This window comes from Phyllostomus hastatus, unplaced genomic scaffold (assembly GCF_019186645.2).
Source record: "Phyllostomus hastatus isolate PE091 unplaced genomic scaffold, TTU_PhHast_1.1 phas_contig_86, whole genome shotgun sequence".
Lineage (NCBI taxonomy): Eukaryota > Metazoa > Chordata > Mammalia > Chiroptera > Phyllostomidae > Phyllostomus > Phyllostomus hastatus.
Window position 1 is genome coordinate 81365921 of NW_025333977.1, and position 22435 is coordinate 81388355.

General features: G+C 37.4%; 1 protein-coding gene across 5 annotated transcripts in view; it reads right to left on the reverse strand.

Moving 5' to 3' along the window:
* Positions 1–22435, reverse strand: part of SPICE1 (spindle and centriole associated protein 1) — a 56666-nt gene that overhangs the window by 29434 nt on the left and 4797 nt on the right. For all 5 annotated transcript variants that reach the window (XR_006787226.1, XR_006787227.1, XR_006787225.1 and 2 more), the window contains exons 2-7: positions 21036–21134; positions 17933–17980; positions 10762–10905; positions 4963–5065; positions 4067–4173; positions 1348–1460 (exon numbers count right to left, since the gene is read on the reverse strand). Coding sequence is in view for 2 of the 5 variants with exons in the window: in XM_045851993.1 (XP_045707949.1) it covers positions 1348–1460; positions 4067–4173; positions 4963–5065; positions 10762–10905; positions 17933–17980; positions 21036–21134 (614 nt within the window). In the remaining 3 variants the exon portion in view is untranslated. The remainder of the gene's footprint in view (positions 1–1347; positions 1461–4066; positions 4174–4962; positions 5066–10761; positions 10906–17932; positions 17981–21035; positions 21135–22435) is intronic.

A 22435-nucleotide genomic window follows, 5' to 3' on the forward strand; every position in this document is an offset into this window, starting at 1 on the left:
AAAATAAATAAATAAAATATTTTAAAAAATAATGGAAGAAAACTTCACTAATTTGGGGAAGGAAATAAGCATGCGAGTCCAGGAAGCACAGAGTCCCAAACAAGATGGATGAAAAGAGGCCCACTCCAAGACACATCATAATTAAAATGTCACAGGTTAATGATAAAGAGAGAATCTTAAAAGCAGCAAGAGAAAAGTAGTTAGTTACCTATAGGGGAATTCCCATAAGACTGTCAGCTGATTTCTCAAAAGAAATTTTGCAGGCCAGGAGGGATTGGCAAGAAATATTCAAAGTCATAAAAAGCAGGGACCTACAGCCAAGATTGTTCTATCCAGCAAGGCTATCATTTAGAATCAAAGGGTAGATAAAGAGCTTCCCAGAGAAGAAAAACATAAAGTAGTTCATCATCCCCAAACCATTATTATATGAAATGTTAAAGGGACTTATTTAAGAAAAGAACGTCAAAACTATGAATAATCAAATGGCAAAAATACAAATCTATCAACAATGGGATCTAAAAAACAAACTAAGCAAACAGGAAAATCAGAGACAGAATCATGGATACAAAGAGAGTTTTAATGGTTGCCATATGGGAGGGGAGTGTGGGGGAATGGGTGAAGACATCTGGGGATTAAGAAGTACAAACAGGTAATTACAGAATCCCATGAGGATGTAAAGTACAGTATAGGAAATGGAGCAGCCAGAGAACCTACACATGATCAATAGACATAAACAATGGTACAGGGATTGCCTGAAGGAGTGGCAGGTTCTGGGTGGATGGGGTCTAAGGGGGAAAACTTGGGACAATTGTGATAGTATAATCAATAAAATATAATTTAAAAAAGGGAATCCTACCATTTTTGACAATATGGATGAAAGGGCATCACGCTGAGATAAGTGAGACAGAGAAAGACAAATACTCTATCACTTAAATGTGGAATCTAAAAAAGCTGAACTCACAGAAACAAAGTTGAATTGTGGTTAACAGGGGCTGTGGAGGTTGGGGAAATGGGGAGATGGTAAAAGGATAAAGACTTCTAATAGTAAGATGAATAACTTCTAGAGATCTAATGAACAGCATGATGATTATAGCTAATACTTTAAAGTTGCTAAATGAATAGATCTTAGTATTCGCACCACAAAAAAAAAATGGTAATCATGTTATGTGATGGAGGTATTAAATAATGCTATGGTGATCATTTTGCATACATAAATGTATCAAATCAAGAAGCTGTGCACCTTAAACTTACACAATATTATATGTCAATAATATCTCAGTCAAGCTGGGAAAAAATGGCCTTGGGAAAAAGAAAAGTGCTGTAGACATTTATGCCGTATATACATACCTGTCTGCATTCATGTTAGACTGAGAGTTTAGAGAGTTGTCCAACTCATTCTCACTTTCTTCTGACTGGCTGTTAACAGCTTCTTCTTCCTCATCATCTACTTCATTAAGAGCCTTTCTCAACACAAAAAGCAGAATAACAATACTGGTGGGTTATATATAAACTCATCCTTTCTTCCTTTTTATCATAATAGAAGAGCAGTCCCTCTTTCTAAGGTCCCTGCATAAGTTTTACAACCCAAACCCTCTCACCTCCTCCATCATCTGCCCTTTCCTTCTCCTGCATCTTCAACCTCTCTCTCTGTGCACTGGCTTCAGCTCATCCACATTCAAATATGAGCAACTCTCTCCCATCTTATCCTGATCCTATATCTCCTCAATCCACTACTTATCTTCTTTCACCACCACACTTCTAGAAAGATCTGTCTTCCACACCTCATTCACCATCTATGCCCTGTCACTTTGCTTCTGCTCTACCACTCAAACTGCTCTCTGCAAGGTCAACATCACAAACTTGTTCCTAAGTCAAATGGATATCTGTCAGTCTTTGCCTTCCCTTATTTCTATGACTTATCAGATATCAATGACCACTCATTTCTTTCCCTCAAAATCTTTTTTAAAGGATTTTTTAATTATCTTTTTTAGAGAGGGGGAAGGGAGGCAGTAAGAAAGGGAGAGAAATATTGATGTGCCAGAGAAACATCGATGGGTCGCCTCTCACAACCTACGCCAGCAACCTAAGCATGTGCCCTGATCAGGAAGCAAACAGGCAACCTTTCGTTTTGCTGGACAACACTCAACCCACTGAGGCACACTGGTCAGGACAGCCTTCAAAACCTTCTTTGGTACACTTTTCCCTTTAACTTCCACTACACGTATTTTCTTGGTTTTTCTTCCTTCTTCTGGCTCTTCCCTCCCAATATCCTATATTGGTTTTTCTTTTTCTACCCTTCCCTTATATCTGATAACTCAAGGTCTTCTCTTTGGGCTTTTTTTCTCCTTTCACTTGACTCACTTTCCGAATGCTTATATTTAATTCCAAAGCTGCAATTACCAGTCAGATGCTATTAATTTCCGAATTTCTATCTTCACCCGATCTTCCTTGAGCCCTAGAGACATTTATATCCAACCATCTAAATGCCTAAAAGATATCCCTGGCAAAACATACTATACATGTAGACTCAACATGTCTAAAACTGATCATCTTCCTAAGCCTCTCCTATCATTCCTAAGACCATAAACAGCATCCCCATCTACTCAGATGCTCAAGCCAGCAGCTGGGAATTATTTTTCTTTCTCATCTGTCACAGCCAATCAGCCACCCCAATCCTGTCAGTTCTACCCCTTTTTAATATCTCAAGCTACCCCTCTTGCCCCCTATCTTCTTCCTACTGCCACTGCTTTGGGTTGGGTCCTCACCACTCCTCACTAAGATCCCAAGCTAAGTCTTCCACCCAGAGGCTCTCGCCAGTCTTGTCCCTCCCAATCCATCTTCCATGGTACAGTCAATTTCATCATGACCCCATTCTCAAAATTCTTTAGTGGCTCTTCTCTTACTTCCTGCTTCCTTAGCCTTCCATAACCTAGCTCCTCCCCGTCTCTCTAACCTCAGCTCTGGCCACTTCCTCAGTCCCATGATAGAGACCACCATTATCTGAAAGCTAACATTGTAGTAAGTGCCAAAACATAAGTAGTTTTTAGCTAGGGATATAACTGATGGATTTTGGCTATTTAAAATATATATAACAGCCTATTTAATTGTCTTTGTAGAAAACAAGATACTTATCAAGTCTTTAATTATTCTGGACACTGTAATTCCCTGGGATTATCCCTCTAAATGATGATTTCCCTTTTTTCAGAGAAGATACATAGACTAGGAAATTGCATTAAACAGGGACTGAGTCCTAATCATTCATAAGAAGTTTTATTTCAGTATTAAGCTTTTCATGGGCTTTTAAAAAATGTTTATTATCTCAAAATTCTAAACATTTTGATTAAGAGTTCTAATTAGGTTAGGATACAGCTAGTTAAAGTTCTACTGCTATAATATAATTTTCTCATGAAACTAGTCAATAAATACGACGTTTCTTGGGTAGTTACTCTTTAACATACTAATGCATTAGAAGAAACTAACATTTAATGAAGAACCACTATCTAATGTCATGCTAGGCACTTTACATAACATCTCAGCTAACCCTCATAACAACCACAGCAGGTATATTCTATTACCATTTAACAAAAAACACTCTGAGCCACCTTAGATACTTCAAGAAATCAACTCAAGATGAAACACCTAGTCAGCAGCAGAATATGAATACAGACCCACCTGACTCTGTTGTTCCCGTACCAGCAGGCAGTGGCAGCGGTCTGTGGAGCCAGGCAGCCTACATTTCAATGTCATCTCTGATGCTAACTAGCTACATGATCTTGGACAAGTCACTTAAATTTTCTGAGCCTCAGTTTCTTTTCTCCCCATCTGCTAAATGAGGATAATAGTGCCTACCTCCCAGGTAAGTCACTCAATATGGGTTAGCTATCCAATCCTATCTTGTTTAGTACAAACACTAATCACAGAAAGTGCAATATGATTAAGAACAATTCTAACAACCACAACTTGGTATTTGTTGGCATTCAGGCTTTTGAAATGGTTACCACAATGCCTACCTCAACTTAAACTTAATTTCAGCATGAGCACTTTGGCTGGAAGCAGAACACGTTACCTGCGGCTCCACGACAGATTTCCCAAGGATGGCCTGGGTGACAGGGTCTTGATTTACCACAATGGGACCCTGAGAGGAATCAGGAGCCACTGTTACATTTGGAAAACCTGCAAAAGGAAGATGTTGTGATGATTTTGTTTCATTTAATTAAAGTGATTTCAAGCAAACACTATATACTGCTGTAGTTTTGTATCATCATGAAAATTTTTAATGATAATAGCAGCTCACACTTTTACACTACTTACTATATATATGCCAGGCACAGTTCTAAATGCTTTATTAAAGCATTTTACCCTCACAAAATCCCATAAAGTTGTTACTATTATTATTTTACAGATCAGTAAACTGAAACTCAGAGATCTGAAGCAATGGACCTAGGGTCACACTAATAAGTGGCTGAGCCAGGATTCAAACTTTAAACTAATGACCTCTTTTTAAAGATTAAAATAAGCAATGAATTATATACACATTATGAATAATACTATGTATCTGAGAAGGAAGGAAGTTCCTTTCAGAGAGAGACTTCAGTTGCTTTGAATTTCAAATTAAGTTTCACTCAAATTACATATAAACACAGTTACTTCAATTATATGGTAATTTGATACTGGTAAACTAAAAATGAAGTCTTATTTTAAATTATAAAATCTTGTACATTGCACTATAAGACATTTTAGTAGATAATAACAACTTACTTTTCCTTAGCTGACTAATTCATAATAGTTAATATTCCTAGTGAAGAACAAGTTATAATGAATGTATGGCTGACAACTCTTGTATGCTACCCACTCTATAATACTTATAAGTAGCACAATGCCTAAAAAATATGTTAAATTCTTCCAAATAGCCATTTGTGGTTAATGCGGAAAAGAAGCTTTTGTCTGAATTGAATACTTTACCTGCCCGCCTACGAGGAAAATCAACAAACAGGTCTTTGGCTGCAGCCATCAAATGATCAGATTTTTCCAATGCATCCTGCATCTTGTATTGATCAGAAAGAATCTAAACATGTATTAGTGATAAATGTTATTATTCCGAAAAAATATATACTTACCAAATCACAATGGAAAAGTCCATATAAAGGCATGAAGCATAATAATAACCATAGGTAACTAAAATCCTTCCGTGATTATATCCTTAAGTACCAGCAGATGGGGCTATTACAATAATTAGTAGATTTCAAATGGTTGGCTGCAATCCTGAGAAATACTGTACACTATTAAATTGTGATCCCAAACCCACATGTAAATGTAAATGTAAATATATAACACAATAAAATTTTATTCAATCTTAGTCTTTAGAAACCAATTTGATATTTTCTTTTAATTTTCTGTTCTACTTTTTATTTTTATTTTTTTTAATCCTCACCTGAGAATATGTTTATTGATTTTAGGGAAAGAAAAAGGGAGGTGGGGGAGAGAAACATCAACCAGTTGCCTCTCATATGAATCTCAACTGGGGATAGAACCCTTAACCTAGGCAAGTGCCCTGACTGGGAATCGAACCTGCAAGCTTTTGGTGTATGGGATGACACTCCAACCAACTGAGCCACCTGGCCAGGGTAGTTTCTGTTCTACTTTGTAAACTGATGGTTGTAATTCACTAATTTGATTTCACAATCTGTTAAGAAGTTGTGATCCACAGTTTGAAAAACCACTGATTAAAGTTATGAATCTTTGAGCCATAAACTTAAAGGTGTGAATCTCTGAGCCATAAACTCAAAGGTTTCAATCACTAAAGTGATTTCATAACCCACAACTTCAAAATCATGATGTAAAATATGAGTCTGGGGGCATTAAACAAATGTGTGATGCTTGTTTCTGTATTTATCAACAATTCAGGTTTTTATGCTGGAGGGATGAGGACTTTAAAGATGGTTTACCGGAGTGCCTCTGATCATGCATTTTCAACATAATTACAAACAAGAGTGCAGGCTAGAGTAAGAGCAAGTCAACGCTACCCATCACTACCAGAGGGCATTCTTAAGTGGAAAGGAGTCTCAAAACTGGAAACTGTCCAGTTTCCAACACTGGCTCAAGTCAATAGAACATCAAGTAGCAAACACTCTCACCAGAATTTCTCTAGGCCATGTGCACAGTATATAATATGATCTCAGTTACTGTTTTAAAACACAGGGGAAAATAATTTGCCTCCAAGTCACATTCTGACTTTTCTTCCCCTGCTATGGCCAAGCAGCTGCCTCGCTCAGGTAGAGAAACTAAAAGTCCTGGATTTGTCCTTTCCACAAAAAGTAAGCTTTGGAATGGTATAAGACAAAGAGGACATTTGGAGCCAGAAGACTGGGACCTAGGTCCAGTCTTCTACTAAGCAAAAGATACTAAGATACTAAGATACTAAGCAAAAGATACTAAGCAAAATCTAATCACTTTAACCTTAGTTTCTTGATGTGTCCATGAAGATATAAACACCTATCCAAGCCCACGGGGGTGTTACAAGGATGTGGACACACTGGAAACCTATACATCACTCCAGAAATATTTGAGAACGTTGTTACATCTTAAATCATATTATCCCATGCACTAAATCTCTATCCCTAATTAGCATCTTGCAAGTGTGTGCATTTAGAGCTTAGGAAAGGGAGTAAATGGAGCATTATAATATATTGTTTACACTAGAAAAATTACACAGAGAATATTTCCTAATGGCAGCTTCAAGAATTTACTACGTTTTATGAAACATTTTTGACCTCTTATCAAAGTAAAGAGATATAACTGACAGAAAAAGAATGTGAAGGAAGAATTTTGTCATATCAAGACCTGACATCAATTATAATGAGGTCTCCAGTACAGCCACTGCCCTCTCCTCTCTGCTAGTCTCTGCCCAGGCTCCATTCAGCAGGTGGGCTGAGTGGCCACAGCTGGCTTTCCTTTACTCTTTCTAGATTTCCTTATCACTCCTCCCCGACAAAACTCATCCTTTTCATAGGCAAACCAAATCTCTGAGAGCCCATCTCTATGTACAGGGGTGGGCAAAAATAGGTTTACAGTTGTGAGCACAGGAAACAGTTTATTTTTGTATTATTATTTATTAACTATTGTATTATTTTCCATATGAACAACTGTAAGCCACTTTTGTCCACCCCTGTATAATACTTCCGTAGATGGGTTTGCAGATCACAAAGCCAAACTTACAAATAGTGGTACACATCTTGGATTTTCAAAGAATCAGTGAAGATCCGTCTAAAAACACTATCAAAACCTTCTCATCCTAGCACCTTTGTTCTCTGGTAATAAAAACCTGACAGAATTGGGAAATTACAAAGAAACTTAGGAAGTTATTTACCTTTGGAATTTATAAAATCTATCAAAGCCTCCCTCTCTCTGATTTGGACTTCAAACATTATCTTCTTGACATGAGTGTATCACAGAGAATGAATAAAAGATTATGTTGGCCAAAGAGCTTTTCTTTTAATTCAAATTAATCTAGGAGCCCAGCTTCTGGGGGATGGGTCCTGCTGGCTTTAATACGAGCCAGGATCCAATAAAAAAACCCTGAAATTATCTTGTGGAGAGAGGGCCCCTTGTGGTACAGGCTTCCCCTGCTAGGTGAGTGTTGTGGGAACCCATCTGTATCAGTGTGCCAGCTGGCACTGCTGTGAGAGGCTATGTTTGGTTTCAGTGAATTTTTTTGAAGACTTTTTCAATGCATTTGCCCATTTCATGATGGATGATTTACAGGCACACCTGCCCACACCGCCCTAAGTGTTCAACAGTTTTTCACCAAAATCAGCGTGACCCCTCTGCCCCACCCTCCCTATTCACCCGATCTCACCCTGAATGACTTTTTTTGTTTTCCCCGGATGAAAAGAGTCCTCAAAGGGGTACATTTTGTCCATGTGGAAGAGGTGAAACAAAAAACAGCAGAAGCACTTTGGGCATCTTTTTTAGGCATCCAAATTGACAGGGTCATAAACTGTTTTGAGCAGTGGAAAAAACATCTCCATAGGTGTATTGCATCAAATGGAGAGTATTTTGAAGGTGACTGAAGTTTAAACATGTAAGAATAAATACACAATTTTTTATAAATAAATTCTGGGTTTCGGGGGCCCCCTCGCCCATACATAATGATTAAGCCAAGTGGACCTGCCCAAGGAGGCTTCTTCCTTTAGTCCCATCATATCCTTTAACAGAGACATCACAGACTTAACAACACTGAAATAGATGAGCATATCTTTTGCTTCAGCAATTCCACTTTTAAGAATTTATGCTAGAAATATACATGGACCCAGAAACATATTCCAAGATATTCATTACATTATTTATACTGGCATGGCCAGAGATGACCTGTAGGTGGTAGACACTGCCACTTAACTATCAGTATCCTTTCTTTCCATTTCCCTTTAACAGACGAGTTCCCACGTTTTAGCTAAGTACCTAACTCGATTTCCCAACCATTCTTGCAGGTGGGAATGGTCAAGTGACAAATTTCTGGCCAATGGGATATAAGCCAAAACTTCTGGAGATTATGTAAAAGGAGTAGCATGCATGCTCTTTCTTGCTGTCTGCTGACTACGACAGAGCGGCAGGAAGCTGAAGCTGTTGTCCGGTACTCAGAGATGGAAGTCACGTACTGAGAGACGTGTGAAATCAGGCAGAGCCCCTACCAAACTACCATTTACGTCTGATGAGTTTAATGAGAGAAACAGATTTCTATTTTGTTTAAACCACTCTATTTTGGAGTCTTTTGTTTTTTCAGAAGCTTAAAATAAGCATATTCTAATACACAACCTAAATGTCCACCAATAAAGCACTGGGTAAATAAATTGTGGTACATTTGTATATAGCTGGCCGTGAAAAAGAAAAGGTAGATTTCTCAATACTGACATGGAATAAACTCCAAGATATAATACCTAAATCCCACTAACAGCAGAGGTCCTCAACCCTGGCAACATATTAAAATTACACAGAAATGTCTAAAAAATACCTCAGTGGGGCCACATCCCAGATCCACTAAATCACAGTATCTGAGTATAGATGTATCTGTGTCCAGATATAGTAATTTTTTCTTAACCTTTACCCAAGGACATTTTTTCATTACTCTTAGAGAGAGAGAAAGAGAGCAATATTGATCAGTTGCCTTCTCATATATTCCCCAACCAGGGATTGAACCCACAACCTGGCTACTTGCCCTGACTGGGAATTGAACCCACGACCTTTCAGTCCATGGGATAATGCTCCAATCAACTGAGCCACACTGGCCAGGGCTATAATTATTTTTTTTAATCGGAGTTCTCAACCCTAACTAATTCTGACATGAGTCAAAGTTGAAAAACACTAGACTAGAGCCTGAGGACATGGCACCATGGAAAGAAGGCAGACAAACTTCACTCATCCTCTCTCACCCTTCTTTCAACACCTACTTCTACTATATCTATTTTTAGAAAGGAAGGAAGGAAGGGAGGGAGGGAGGGAAAAAAGAAGGAAGGGAAGGGAGGGGAGGGAAGGGAAGGCAAGGGAAGGGAAGGGAAGGGGAAAAAAAGTTCAGGACATGAACTGGAGCAACTGAAAAAATGAAAGAAATACAAAAGCCCAGAGTCACCTCAAAAAGGCTGCCTTTTTTCCTAGCCAAATGTGTGTTCTTAGGCCTCTCACTAAGAATCACCACACATCTAAATATATGTGACTTGTCCAAGATCTCCAAAAGATACTTCTCTGGAAAGAACCAGTCTCTCTTAATCTACTGGGGTTTTTTATAAAGTCGTGTAAACATTGATTTGGGAGATATAATTCTTCCTGATGATTTATAAGATCAAGACTTTTGTATTTCCCTAAGAAGCCTAATGAATTCTTCAGAAGATAGAATGTGATTTAAAGCTTCAAGGAAAGGTCACCCAGACAGCCAAGTGCCATAAACTTGAACACTGAACAAGAAGCAACTTCATAGACAAAGCACATTTGTTTTACAATGATTTCAACCCAAGTAAAAGGACCTTTTCCTATGGTTTCCTCCTATTTCCCATATTGTTTACTCTCACACATCTGATTGTTAATCCAAATACCCTACATCTAACAAAAAAAAAATATTAGGCCAAAGGTACCCTGGCTGGGTAGCTAAGCTGGTTAGAGCATTGTCCTAATACGACAAGGTTGCAGGTTCAGTCCTCCCTCCCTCAGGGCACATATAAGAGTCAACCAATGAATGCATAAATAAGTGGAATGACAAATCAATCTCTCTCTCATATTAATAAATTAAAAAATTCAAAATTATGTATGTATACACACACACACACACACACACATAACATTAAGCCAAAGACAAGCGGCTTACTAACTTGTTGGACAAGCATACACACTTTTTTGCAAAGTAATCCAACAGCACTACATATGAATTGAGAAAAATAATAGCAGTTTATATATATTATATGGCACTAATTATTTGCCAAGGACTGTGCTGATCACTGTAGACATCTCTTAACAATACAATCAAGCAAGTAGTGTTATTCTCATTTTAAGGAGAAAATTCAGGCTGAGAATTTAATAACTTGCTTACTGTGATTCACACTGGAGAGTCTAAGTTGTGGAGCCAGACCTGTCCCTGCTGCTTTTCCAAAATCCACATGTAGACCTTTGTATAAGGATGCAGTAATTACTAGGCTCTCCAACGTGAATCAGTTTGGGGGAAGATAAAGAAACCTATTTATCCCTTTCTAACTCTGAGATATTGCAGTTCAGCATTACCTCCTTCATGATAGACAATCTCCTTTTCTCAAGATTAGAAATTTCTGGTTTCTGCTTCTTCCATTTTCTCTTCAAAGCTTTTTCTTGGAGTTCCAAGTGCACTAATGCTCTATTCTTCGATTTGTGTATTTCATGACGACGTATCTACATAGAAAAAAAAAGATTATAAAAGAATGTTCCAGGAGCAAAGAAGGCGCCTATTCAGATGGTAGGACCACCAAATATACTTCATTTTTTAAATTATTTCTGATTCAACGTATGTATATTTATACACATATATATACATATGTATATATATTCACAGCCAAAGTTTTCAGTCTTCTATATCTACAACTACTAGACCTAGCTATAAGACAAAACAAGAGGTGTATTAATTTCTACTTCCTTTGTACAGGACTGTCCAATAAACTAGTGTTTTTCAAACTGCATGTTAGGACTCATTTTGTGGGTGGTAAAAATCAACTAATGGGTCAAAACCAACATACTTTAAATGAAAGAGAATACAGAATAGAAAATAAGACATACTGCACATATTAAATATTTTGTTATGCTTTTCAGTTACATATGTGTATACATGTACAATTACACATACACACAGTGAGCACGGCGTAAAAGGCATAAAACCCACTGAGTCATCTTCAGCAAACACCCATTTCCTAACACTCACACATCACTACTAAGAACTAGGAATGCAGTGCATTTATAACCCTGTGACAGCCGCATGTGGAGTGGCTCCCTGGAGATGAGGGACTCCAGGGGAGTAGAATTCCTGAAGCAGAAACAGAGATTCTGAGCCACCACCTACAAGCTAGAGGGGAGGAGTTCACTGAAGTGGCCAAGGAATAAAAGCAGATATTGGCTTAACAGGTACTCTAGTATTTAGAACTAGAAATAGAAACAAAACCAGCACAGCATCTGATAAAATGTACTGCTAAGTTTTCTCCATATAAATAAGAAATAAGTTCATTAAGAGACTAACAACCAAATACTATGTTGGGATTCTGAGTCACAAAAACCAAATGAAGACAACATTTTTAAGACAACCAAGAAAATTTGAATGTAGACTGAGAATTAGGTAATGCCAAAAAAATATTACTTTTGCTAGGTGTAGAAATGTCATTGTGGTTATATAAGCAAATGTCTGTAATTTTTAAAATACAAACTAAATATATAGGCACAATATGACATGTTCTCTGAGACTTGCTTTAAAATGCTTCAGCAAAGCTAGAGAAGGATATGACAAATGAAGGCATTATTTAAAATTTTAATAACGTTGTATCTGGGTGAACAGTATATGGGAGCTCTTGGTAACTTTGTCTGAACTTTCACATGAGCTTGAAATTTGTCATAATAAAAAAATTTAATCAGTCTAGCATCATTATCCTCAATGAACATTTAATGAGCTACCAGGATTAAGATCCTAGGTCCAGAAAGATGTAGAAGATATGGCTCCTATCCCTCAAAAGCACTAGTAATCTGCCCAGGGAAACTGGGCAGTTACAAAGATCAACACTATGCATCAGATGGCATATACTCAACGCCTTACGTAGATAGTAAGTACAACAGTTCAGAGGAGATACCAAATGATGGACGGTTTAAAAAGTAGGCCTTTAAAGTTCCTACAAAGCTGTAATAATCAAGAAAGTGTGGTACTGGAATAAGGACAGACATAAAAATCACCGAAATAGAATTGAGAGTCCAAACTAAACCCTTATATTATGGACAATTGATTTTCAACAAGGGTGCCAAGAAAACTCAGTAAGAAGAAAACAGTCTTCTTAACAAATAGTACTTGGAAAACTGGATATCCATTTGCAAAAAGAAATGCGGCTGGACCTCTATTTCACACTATATATAAAATTTAACCCAAAATAGATCAGACACCTAAACATAAGAGCTAAAACTATAAAACTTTTAGAAGAAAACATAGTGATAATAACCAGAGGGAGTGGGGGTGGGGCAGGTAGAAAAGGGGATAAATGGTGATGGAAGGAGACTTGACTTAGGGAGGTGAACACACAGTACTATACACAAAAGAGGTATTATAGAACTGTATACCTGAAACCTATATAATTTTATTAACCGATGTCACACCAATAAATTCAGTAATTTTTTTAAACAAGGAAAATATAGGAGTAATCTTTGTGAACTTGCAGTTAGATAATAGTTTCTTAGATATAACACTAAAAGCACAAACGACAAAAGAAATATTAGATTTTGGGGGACTTCTGGCCAAGATGGAGGCATAGGTAGATACACTGTGCCTCCTCGCACAACCAAAATAAGGTCAGCAACAAGTTAGAAAAAAGATAACAACCAGATCTGACAGAAAATTGAACTGTATGGAAGTCGGACAACCAAGGAGTTAAAATATACGCATTCATCCAGACTGGTAGGAAGGGTGGAGTTGGGCAGCTGGGCGGAGAGTGGTCACGACACAAAAGTGGTGGCACCGCGCACGTAAAGCATCCCTGGTGCATAAGGCATCCAGAGGCAAGACTGCAGTGGGTGGACCCTGGGCACTCAGGCAGCTGGTAGACCCAGCGAGGCAGCAACTGTGAAGCGAGGCACTGCACGCAAGGCACCTGGTGGTCCGGGAGATTCCACATTTCTGTGCAGATAAACCAGGTGAAATTGGGCAGTGAGACAGACTGTACAACCCAGAGTCCCAGCGCTAGGAAATAGAACCTCAGGACACTGACTGAAAACACCTGTGGGGGTTGAAGCGCAGGGAGAGACTCCCAGCTTCACAGGAGAGTTCGTTGGAGAGACCCACAGGGCCCTAGAACATGCACAAGCCCACACACATGAGAACCAGCACCAGAAGGGCCCAGTTAGCTTGGGGGGAAGCAGCAGAAGGGACTGAAATGTGACAAAGAGAGAAGCAACCACCATTGTTCCCTCTTGGACCCCGCCCCCCCCATACAACATCACAACCCAGAGACTAGGTTGCCCCACCCTGGTGAACAGCTAAGGCTCCACCCCTCACTTCGTAACAGGCACGACAAAGGAAAAAAAAAATGGCCCAAATGGAAGAGCAGGTCAAAGCTCCACAGTTAATACAACTAAGCAACCAAGAGATAGCCAACCTATCAGATGCACAGTTCAAAGCACTGGTGATCAGGACGCTCTCAGAATTGGTTGAATCTGTTCACAAATTAGTTGAAAAAATGAAGGCTACAATAAGTGAAATAAAGGTAAATGCACAGGGAACCAACATTGATGGGAAGAAAACTGGGACTCAGATCAATGGAGTGGACAAGAAGAAAGAAACAACCAAACAGAAAAGAATGGAGAAATAAGAATTCAAAAAAATGAGGAGAAGCTTAGGAACCTCCAGGACATTTTTAAATGTTCCAACATCCTAATTATAGGGGTAGCAGAAGGGGAAGAGGAAGAGAACCAAGTGGAAAAGTTATTTGAACAAATAATAAAGAAGAATTTCCCCAATCTGGCAAAAGAAATAGACTTCCAGGAAGTCCAGGAAACTCACAGAGTCACAAAGAAGTTGGACCTAAGGAGGAACACACCAAGGCACATCATAATTACATAAGCCAAGGTAAAAATGAAGGAGAGAATTCTAGAAGCAACAAGACATAAGGAGACAGTAACCTACAAAGGAGTTCCCATCAGACTGTCAGCTGATTCCTCAAAAGAGACCTTGCAGGCAAGAAGGGGCTGGAAAGAACTATTCCAAGTCATGAAAGGCAAGGACCTCCATCCAAGATTGCTCTATCCAGCAAAACTTTCATTTAGAATGGAAGGGCAGATAAAGTGCTTCTCAGATAAGGTCAAGTTAAAGGAGTTCAGCATCACCAAGCCCTTGTTTTATGAAATGTTAAAAGGACTTATCTAAGAAAAAGAAGATAAAAAAAACATGTACAGTAAAATGACAGCAAACTCACAATTATTAACAACCACACCTAAAACAAAAACAAAAACAAAAAACAAAATAAGCAATCAACTAGAACAGGAACAGAACCACAGAAATGGAGATCACATGGAGGGTTAGCAACAGGGGAGTGGGAGGAGGAGAGAGGGGGGAAAGGTACAGAGAATAAGTGGCATAGATGGTAGGTAGAAAATAGACAGGGGGAGGGCAAGAATAGTATGGGAAATGTAGAAGCTAAAGAACTTATGACACATGGACATGAACTAAAGGGGGGAATGTGTGTGGGAGAGGGTGTGCAGGGTAGAGGGGAGTGAGGAGGGAAATCAGACAACTGTAATAGCATAATCAATAAACTATATTAAAAAAAAGAAATATTAGATAAACTGTATTCCATCAAAATTAAAAAACTTTTGTGCTTCAAAGAACATTGTCAAGAAAGTGAAAAGACAACCAAGAGAATGAGAAAAAATATTTGAAATCATTTATCTCATAATGAACTTATATCCAGAATATGCATATACTAAAAAAACCTCTTACAACTGAACAAATAACACAAATAACTCAATTTTTAAATGACTGAAAGATTTCAATATGCATTCCTCCAAAGAGGATACTATGGCCAACAATGACCCATAAGCACATGAAAAGATGTTCAACTGCTCAACATCATTAGTTACTTGAGAAATGCAAGCCCAAACCACAATGAGATTCCACTTTGTACCCACTAGGAGAACTAAAACAAAAAGATGCCAATACCAAGTATTGACAAGTGATGTGAAGGAACTGAGATCCTCATACATGCTGATGAGAATGTAACTGTTACAGCCACTCTGAAAAACAGTTTGGCAGTTCCTCAGGGAGTTAAGTAATACAGATATCACAGGATGCATCAATTCCACTCCTAGGTATTCACCCAAGAGAACTGGGAACATATTTTCTTAGATAAAACTTATACATGAATGTTCACAGCAGCATTGTTCATAATAATCAAAAAGTAGAAACACCCAAATGTCCACAATGGGCAAATACATAGAGCCATAAAGAAGATTCATTGTTGCCAGGGATCTGGAAGGGGAAGAGCAGGGGAATAGGAAGTGACTATTGATAAGTAGAGTTTCTTGGGGGGGGTGGGGGGTGATAAAAATGTCCTATAATTAGAAAGTAATGATGGTTGCCTAATCTGTGAATATATGTTAAAAATTAATAAACTATATACTTTGAGAGGGTGGATTTTATGGTATATGAATTATATCTCAATAAAGCTAGTTTTTTTAAACTATATATAGTAGAAACTTTTAAAAAGTAAGTCTATGATGAGGAAGCAAAGCAAGAATTAGACAGGTAGTGAAGTAGGGAAACTGTTTGAACTAAGGAAAGTAGAATGAATTTGGGTTCAAATATGAAAATACACATAGCCTGCCCAAGGAATAAATTACCACAGTGACTAGTATATTTGTACAGAGAAGTAATAGTAAATAATGCTGAAGATGTCTACAGATATGGAAAAATGATAGAGTTACACAAGGCAATACTGGACTACAGAGATTTAAACTATTGGGTTGGCTAAAAGTTCGTTTGTTTTTTTCTTTAAGATGACTCTAGTAGCACTTAGTTGTCTCTAACTTCATTCAAAACAATTTTGTTAGATTGTATTGTAACAGCTGTCATATTAGTGTGCATTTAAAAAAAACATCAAAATTGGTGAATTTTTGTATAGCTGTTTTAATACTGAAGATGGGAGAAAATAAGCAACATTTTCGGTATATTATGCTTTATTATTTCAAGAAAGGTAAAAATTCAACTGAAACACAAAAAAAGATTCATGCAGTGTATGGAGAAGGTGCTATGACTGGTCGATCATGTCAAAAGTGGTTTGCAAGGTTTCATGCTGGAGATTTCTCGCTGGATGATGCTCCACAGTCAGGTAGACCAGTAGAAGTTGATAGGAATCAAATCACAACATTAATCGAGAATAACCAACATTATACTATATGAGAGATAGCTGACAAAATCAATAAAGTTATTGGTGAAAATAAAAAAAGTGTTTTTAATTTCACAGATAAAACTAAACAAATTTTTTGGCCAAGCCAATATAAACCAAACCTATCTAGTGAAATTCTAATACAGTGGAACTTCAGTTCTCGAACTTAATTAGTTCCAGAAGGCTGTTCAAGAAGAGATCTGTTTGAAAACCGAATCATTTTTTCCCACTAGAAATAATGTAAATTAAATTAATTGATTCCAGACCCCCAAAGATTCCATTTTAAACTTTCTTATATACAGTACGTGTCTACTGTATTGTTTAATCTAAAAATAAACATGTTAAAAACAAAGACATTAAGTATAAATGAAAATTTAACAAAAAGCAAATGAAACGTACAGTAAAAAAATAAAAATTTATGTACACACTAGAACTTACCTTTAATGTTGAGAGCTATTGATGACTGAACATGGAAAGGAGGGATGGAGGGTTATTGTTTGGAAGGGGGTCCCTTCCATACTAATGTAAGATAGCTGTTCGGGGTTCTTTCTCTCTTTTGTCTCTTTGTTTCACTAGAACTTGCTTCAGGCTCACTGGGCCTCTGGCTCACTAAAAACCTATCCAATAATGTCCAAGAAAAGCACATGATACAACTATAAGATCATGAGGATTATTTTTAATAATCATAATAGAATTGAGGCATATAAGTAAGTGATATGCTCGGAATTAGTTCTCATGAGAGAAAATATAATTTCATTAATAATATTGCCACTGAACAAGTGTATTGTTCTGAACAAGTGTATTGCACGGTTTGCCACTTCTTTGTCAGGGTGATATTTCTCAATAAAACTTTGCAATTCTCCCCATTTCCCAAGCATTTCTTTGATTAGTGAAGTAGGAATATCAATCCTCCCTTCCTTCTTCTCTACCTCTTCAATTGCAAATTGAAAAATTTAAGTTTGAGAACGACATTCCACTTTAACGGCATGAAAGGGTTGTCCGGTGGAGTGCCAAAGCTTTGTCCAACAACAGAGACATGTTTTCTGTGAACGACTGACTTGGTCGAAAATCAACTTGTTTGAGATGAGACGTTCAAGAACCCAGGTTCGACTCTGGCTAATTGATATTCTTAGGTAAAAAACAGGAAGTACAGAAGATATGCTTTTTTATTTTATATCGACATAAGTAAGACTATATATAACAACTTCCAGGAAGTACCTCTGGTTTCTATTCTGAAGGTTAGAAACAACCTAGCAAATGAACACTAAACAAATCTTAACTTTTGATACTAAACTTACCAGATCTTCAGGTGTTGCCCGATGAACTGTTAGATCATTCACAGTATTCTGCAAAAAAGACAAACTTTCTTTAAAGAAAAAGCTTTCTCATAAAATATTAGCATTTACTGGAGTTTTAAAAGTAGGATTTTAAAGTTATTCACTTTTTGCCCAGGCTGATGTGGCTCAGTGGATTGAGTACCAGCTTGCAAACCCAAAAGTTGTCAGTCTGACACCCAATCAGGGTACATGCCTGGGTTGTGGGCCAGGTCCCCAGTAGGGGGCGTGCGAGAGGCAACCGATCAATGAATTTCTCCCACAACAATGTTTCTCTCTTTCTCTTCCTTCCTTCCCTTCTCTCTAAAAATAAATAAATAAAATCTTCTTAAAAAGAAATTATTCACTTTCTTTGGGTAATTTTCTTAGAGAAAAAGTTCTCTTTAGGTTAAAAAACTATTTGAAATCAGTTTTAGTTTATTTTTCGTGACATTGGTTTTCTTTTTTGTTTTACACGCCAGATAGATCTCAGTTAAAAGAATATTTAATTGAGCATGCTGGTCTCCAAGAAGCCTTTCTTTGAAGAGTTAAGAGGCGTGATCATCACATTTTAGCAAGATGAAGTTTCCACTTTAAATTGAAATATTAATTTCAATTAATAAAATTATTGTATATTTATATATTATATAAAGTAAATGTACTTATTTAAACTGAAATAAAATGCTAGTTTGTTATTCAAATTTCTTAACCATATTTTCTTCACATTCTCCAGAAAGTTATATCATACCTATTAACAGATATTGTTCATCTGTGTGTCTTTAGGTGTGAGTATGTACTGGATTTGAAGACAAATTCAAATTCCTGGGACCAAAAAGTCTTTCTTTTCAGGAACCAGTATTCTCAATTTATATATTAATATGGATAACTTGTAGGTGTCTTGTAGAAAATAACAGACTATTAAGTGTCTTACAGAAAAGGACACAAGTCAACAAGCAGGTATACATTTTATTAAAAACAATGAATAAAAGAGGGTAGTATATAATTCAAATAAGTATAAGCTAGAGCTGTAGTTTTCAAACTGTATTCCATGGAATGGGGCACTGCTAAAAACTCCTAAAACATAAACTGTGATCACTATAGAGAGGTTCAGTTTGTAACCATTTCAATACCTTAAGCATGGAACCTATTATAAGAGACTGAGTTTGTATGATTTCACAAAATGTAAAGATAGTCACATAAGTAAAAAGGCACATAACCAACATGGCAGGGCCACCACACTGCACAACTTGGGGAGGTGCTGTCACTATCCCAGTCTACGCAAACAGCCCTCTCTTGGGGCTGCACCGTGCACAGCCTGGAGACCTCCAAGTAGCAGTCCTGCGAGTTGGCCCTTTCCAAGATGACTTCAGCCATTCTGTTATACAAATTTGGTAAGGCAGGAAATAAAACAACTTAGTTTTACTCCTAAGAGTACAGAACTGAGCCTGGTGAAATAGCTGTTGGTGTAGTCAAAGATTTTTTTGGCCATACTTTGTATTTACCTCAAGGCTTTCTCTGCTAAAACTATTGTTCCTTTTATATTCATTTAGAAAAGCACATGATACAACTATAAGATCATGAGGATTATTTTTAATAATCATAATAGAATTGAGGCATATAAGTAAGTGATATGCTTGGAATTAGTTCTCATGAGAGAAAATACCATTTCATTAATAATATTGCCACTTAGAACAATTTTCTTTTAAAATTGCCTTTAAATCTAATTTATACGCCATTTCAAAAAATCTCACTGTTTTTATCAAAACAATAGTATTCCGTTTATCTCTCTTCCCTCATTTAACATTCACTCCAAATGACTTACAACTACTTTCAAGTTCAGTCTATCTTCAAAAACCACATTTTTCCAGCACTGGATATAAAAAGTAATTGAGAAAGGTTCTGATGCAATTTCAAATGATGGGTTTCAATTACGTTTTCAGCAATAGCAGCAAATCAGAATAAAAACAGAATTTCCCAAAATAACCACTCTGAAGGAGACAATATTTATGTTATTCTGTGCAATTTTTTTCCTTCCATCAGTTTCATTACCTTAGAATCGCACCCTTATAAAAATATTTTATAGCCAATCATATGGCAACAAAGCAAGTTTAAACACAGAAGTCCCTCTGTTCCACTTCCAAACGCCATCAGTTTGCCCAGGATAACCAGCTAAGATGATTGGTCACAACCCAGAAGATTCCAAGTCTAAAAGAATCCCTGAGATCCAAACTAGAAAGCAAAGGCACCTAAAGCCCTGCTGGTATGGCTCAGTTGGTTGGAGCATCATCCCACACACTGAAAGATTGGGGTTTGATTCTTGGTTAGGGCACATACCTAGGTTGCAAGTTCAATCCCCCCTCCCCCATTCAGGCACGTTGATGTTCCTCTCTCACATTGATGTTTCTCTCTCGCTCTCAAATCAATAAACATTTTTTAAATAAAATAATAAGATAAAATAAAATGTCTCATGGTGCAAACCCAAATGCCAGGCTACAGAAGATAAAAATCCCCTTGAAAATACCAGGCAATAATTAGGATGGGAGCCATGGATCATGTCCCAGGTACCTGAGACTTGTCTTTTATCTTAAGAGAACCTTTGTACTACAAGTGACCAGCCTCTGAATGTGAGCCACAAACAATATGAGGGGTAAGAGAGCAAGGATCCTCCACCGTTTCAGGCAAAAATGCCTCTCATGTGATTATGGCATCATTGGTTGCTATGGGAAAATATAAAAAATGACCCCCAAAATTCAGATGTCAGTGACACAGGTCAGCTAAAGTGGTCTTCTTAAAGCAGCAAGTTCTCAAAGTGAGATGGGACTTTTTAAAAACATACTACCCAATCCCATAAGATCCCAGCTCTTCAAAAGAAATAGAGGGTACAGCCTCGACTCCTGTATCCTAAAAAGCACTCCTCAAAGGATTCTTCTCTTCCCCCTGAAACCTAGGATGTAACATGCCCATAAACCCATTCTACCCTATTACACACTGAGCCCCATCCGGAGCACCGTCCTGACTAGCTAGGGCCTGTTGAGCACACCTGTTCCTCCAGAGTACTGTTACATTGCTTCTCACCCCACAGACTTACATCCCATTCCTGCTTCACTGGCGTTTTCTTCTTCTTGGCTTTCAGTGCTTTCCGTCCCCCTCCCCGGGGACTGTAACGGTTCACTCTGACAAATGACATCTAGGAGTAATAAACATATCAGATTTTTAAAATATAAAAAACCTAGTAATTAAGCATCACCATAGGGGAAAAACGAGATCTAGGAAAATAAATTTTAAAACATAAGGAGAAAATTTTAAGCATAATGAAAGGAATAGACTCCCAAAATACTTGGTTCTTTCACTTCATGATTAATAGAAAATTGTGATAGTTAACTGATAACTATGATAAAAAGGGTGTTTAAAGCAATAATTTGTTTATTTGCTTAGTAAAAAACTCTAGGAGTGGAGGTATGATGAAGTAAAGCAGAGCGCTAAGACAGCAATCATACGGTTTGTCATCAGTTACATGAATTCACAATTAATATAGAAAATGTCAGTCACGTGCTAACAGCATGAATGCAAGAGGAGCAGAGCAAGAGAGAGGGCATCTTTTTTAAGCCCTCTGACACTCAAATTGCTATTAGATACATATGTGCTTACCGTAAATAAAAGTGGCTAAATTTTAGAGAATAAGTTCTGATACCATTTCTAGGATATTTTTCACATAATACTGAATGGGGGTGATTATTGATACCAAACTGGACTTTGGAAATGGCCAACATTTGCTCAGCACTCTTAAAATAGCAATGCTAAGGACACTGGACCAAACATTATATTTACAAAATTTTAAAGATTCATAGTCCCTGAACACTAGGACATAACTCCTATTCTAGAACTTCTTTCTAAACCAAAATAATTATAGAACTTTCCACCTGACCCCCATACTCCCAAATTAATAAAACAAAGACTCTAGCATTTTTTGCATACATTTTTTAAAAAACCATTTAGTCTACTGTAATAAAGATGCCTAAATGCAAGTGCTTCCCCCGAGTTTGCCCTCGGTCCTCTTTGCTCCCTGTCCTATCTCGTCAATCACACACTCCTTGAACATGGTATCTTATTTCACGGTTTATAATCCAATAACGGAGATAAATCACATACAATTTAGATCACATTTTAGTTTTATGATGGGGCTAGTGACGATGGTGATGACGGCGACCCCGACAGTGGTGGTGGTGATGGCGATAGCCAACACATACTGAGTGCTTTCTACAAACCAGGTACTCTCTGCTCTCTTCTCACAGATAATCTCCTCTAATCCTCACAGTGATGCCATGAAGTATTTACTATTTTTACTCATTTTAAAGACCAGAGAACTATGATACAAAGAGTTAAACCAACTATGAAGGTAACACAGTAAGTGACAGTCATAAATACCATTTTAAAAAATATGGAATGAAGTAGAAGTCCAAACAAACCCTTACATTTATGGTCAGTTTA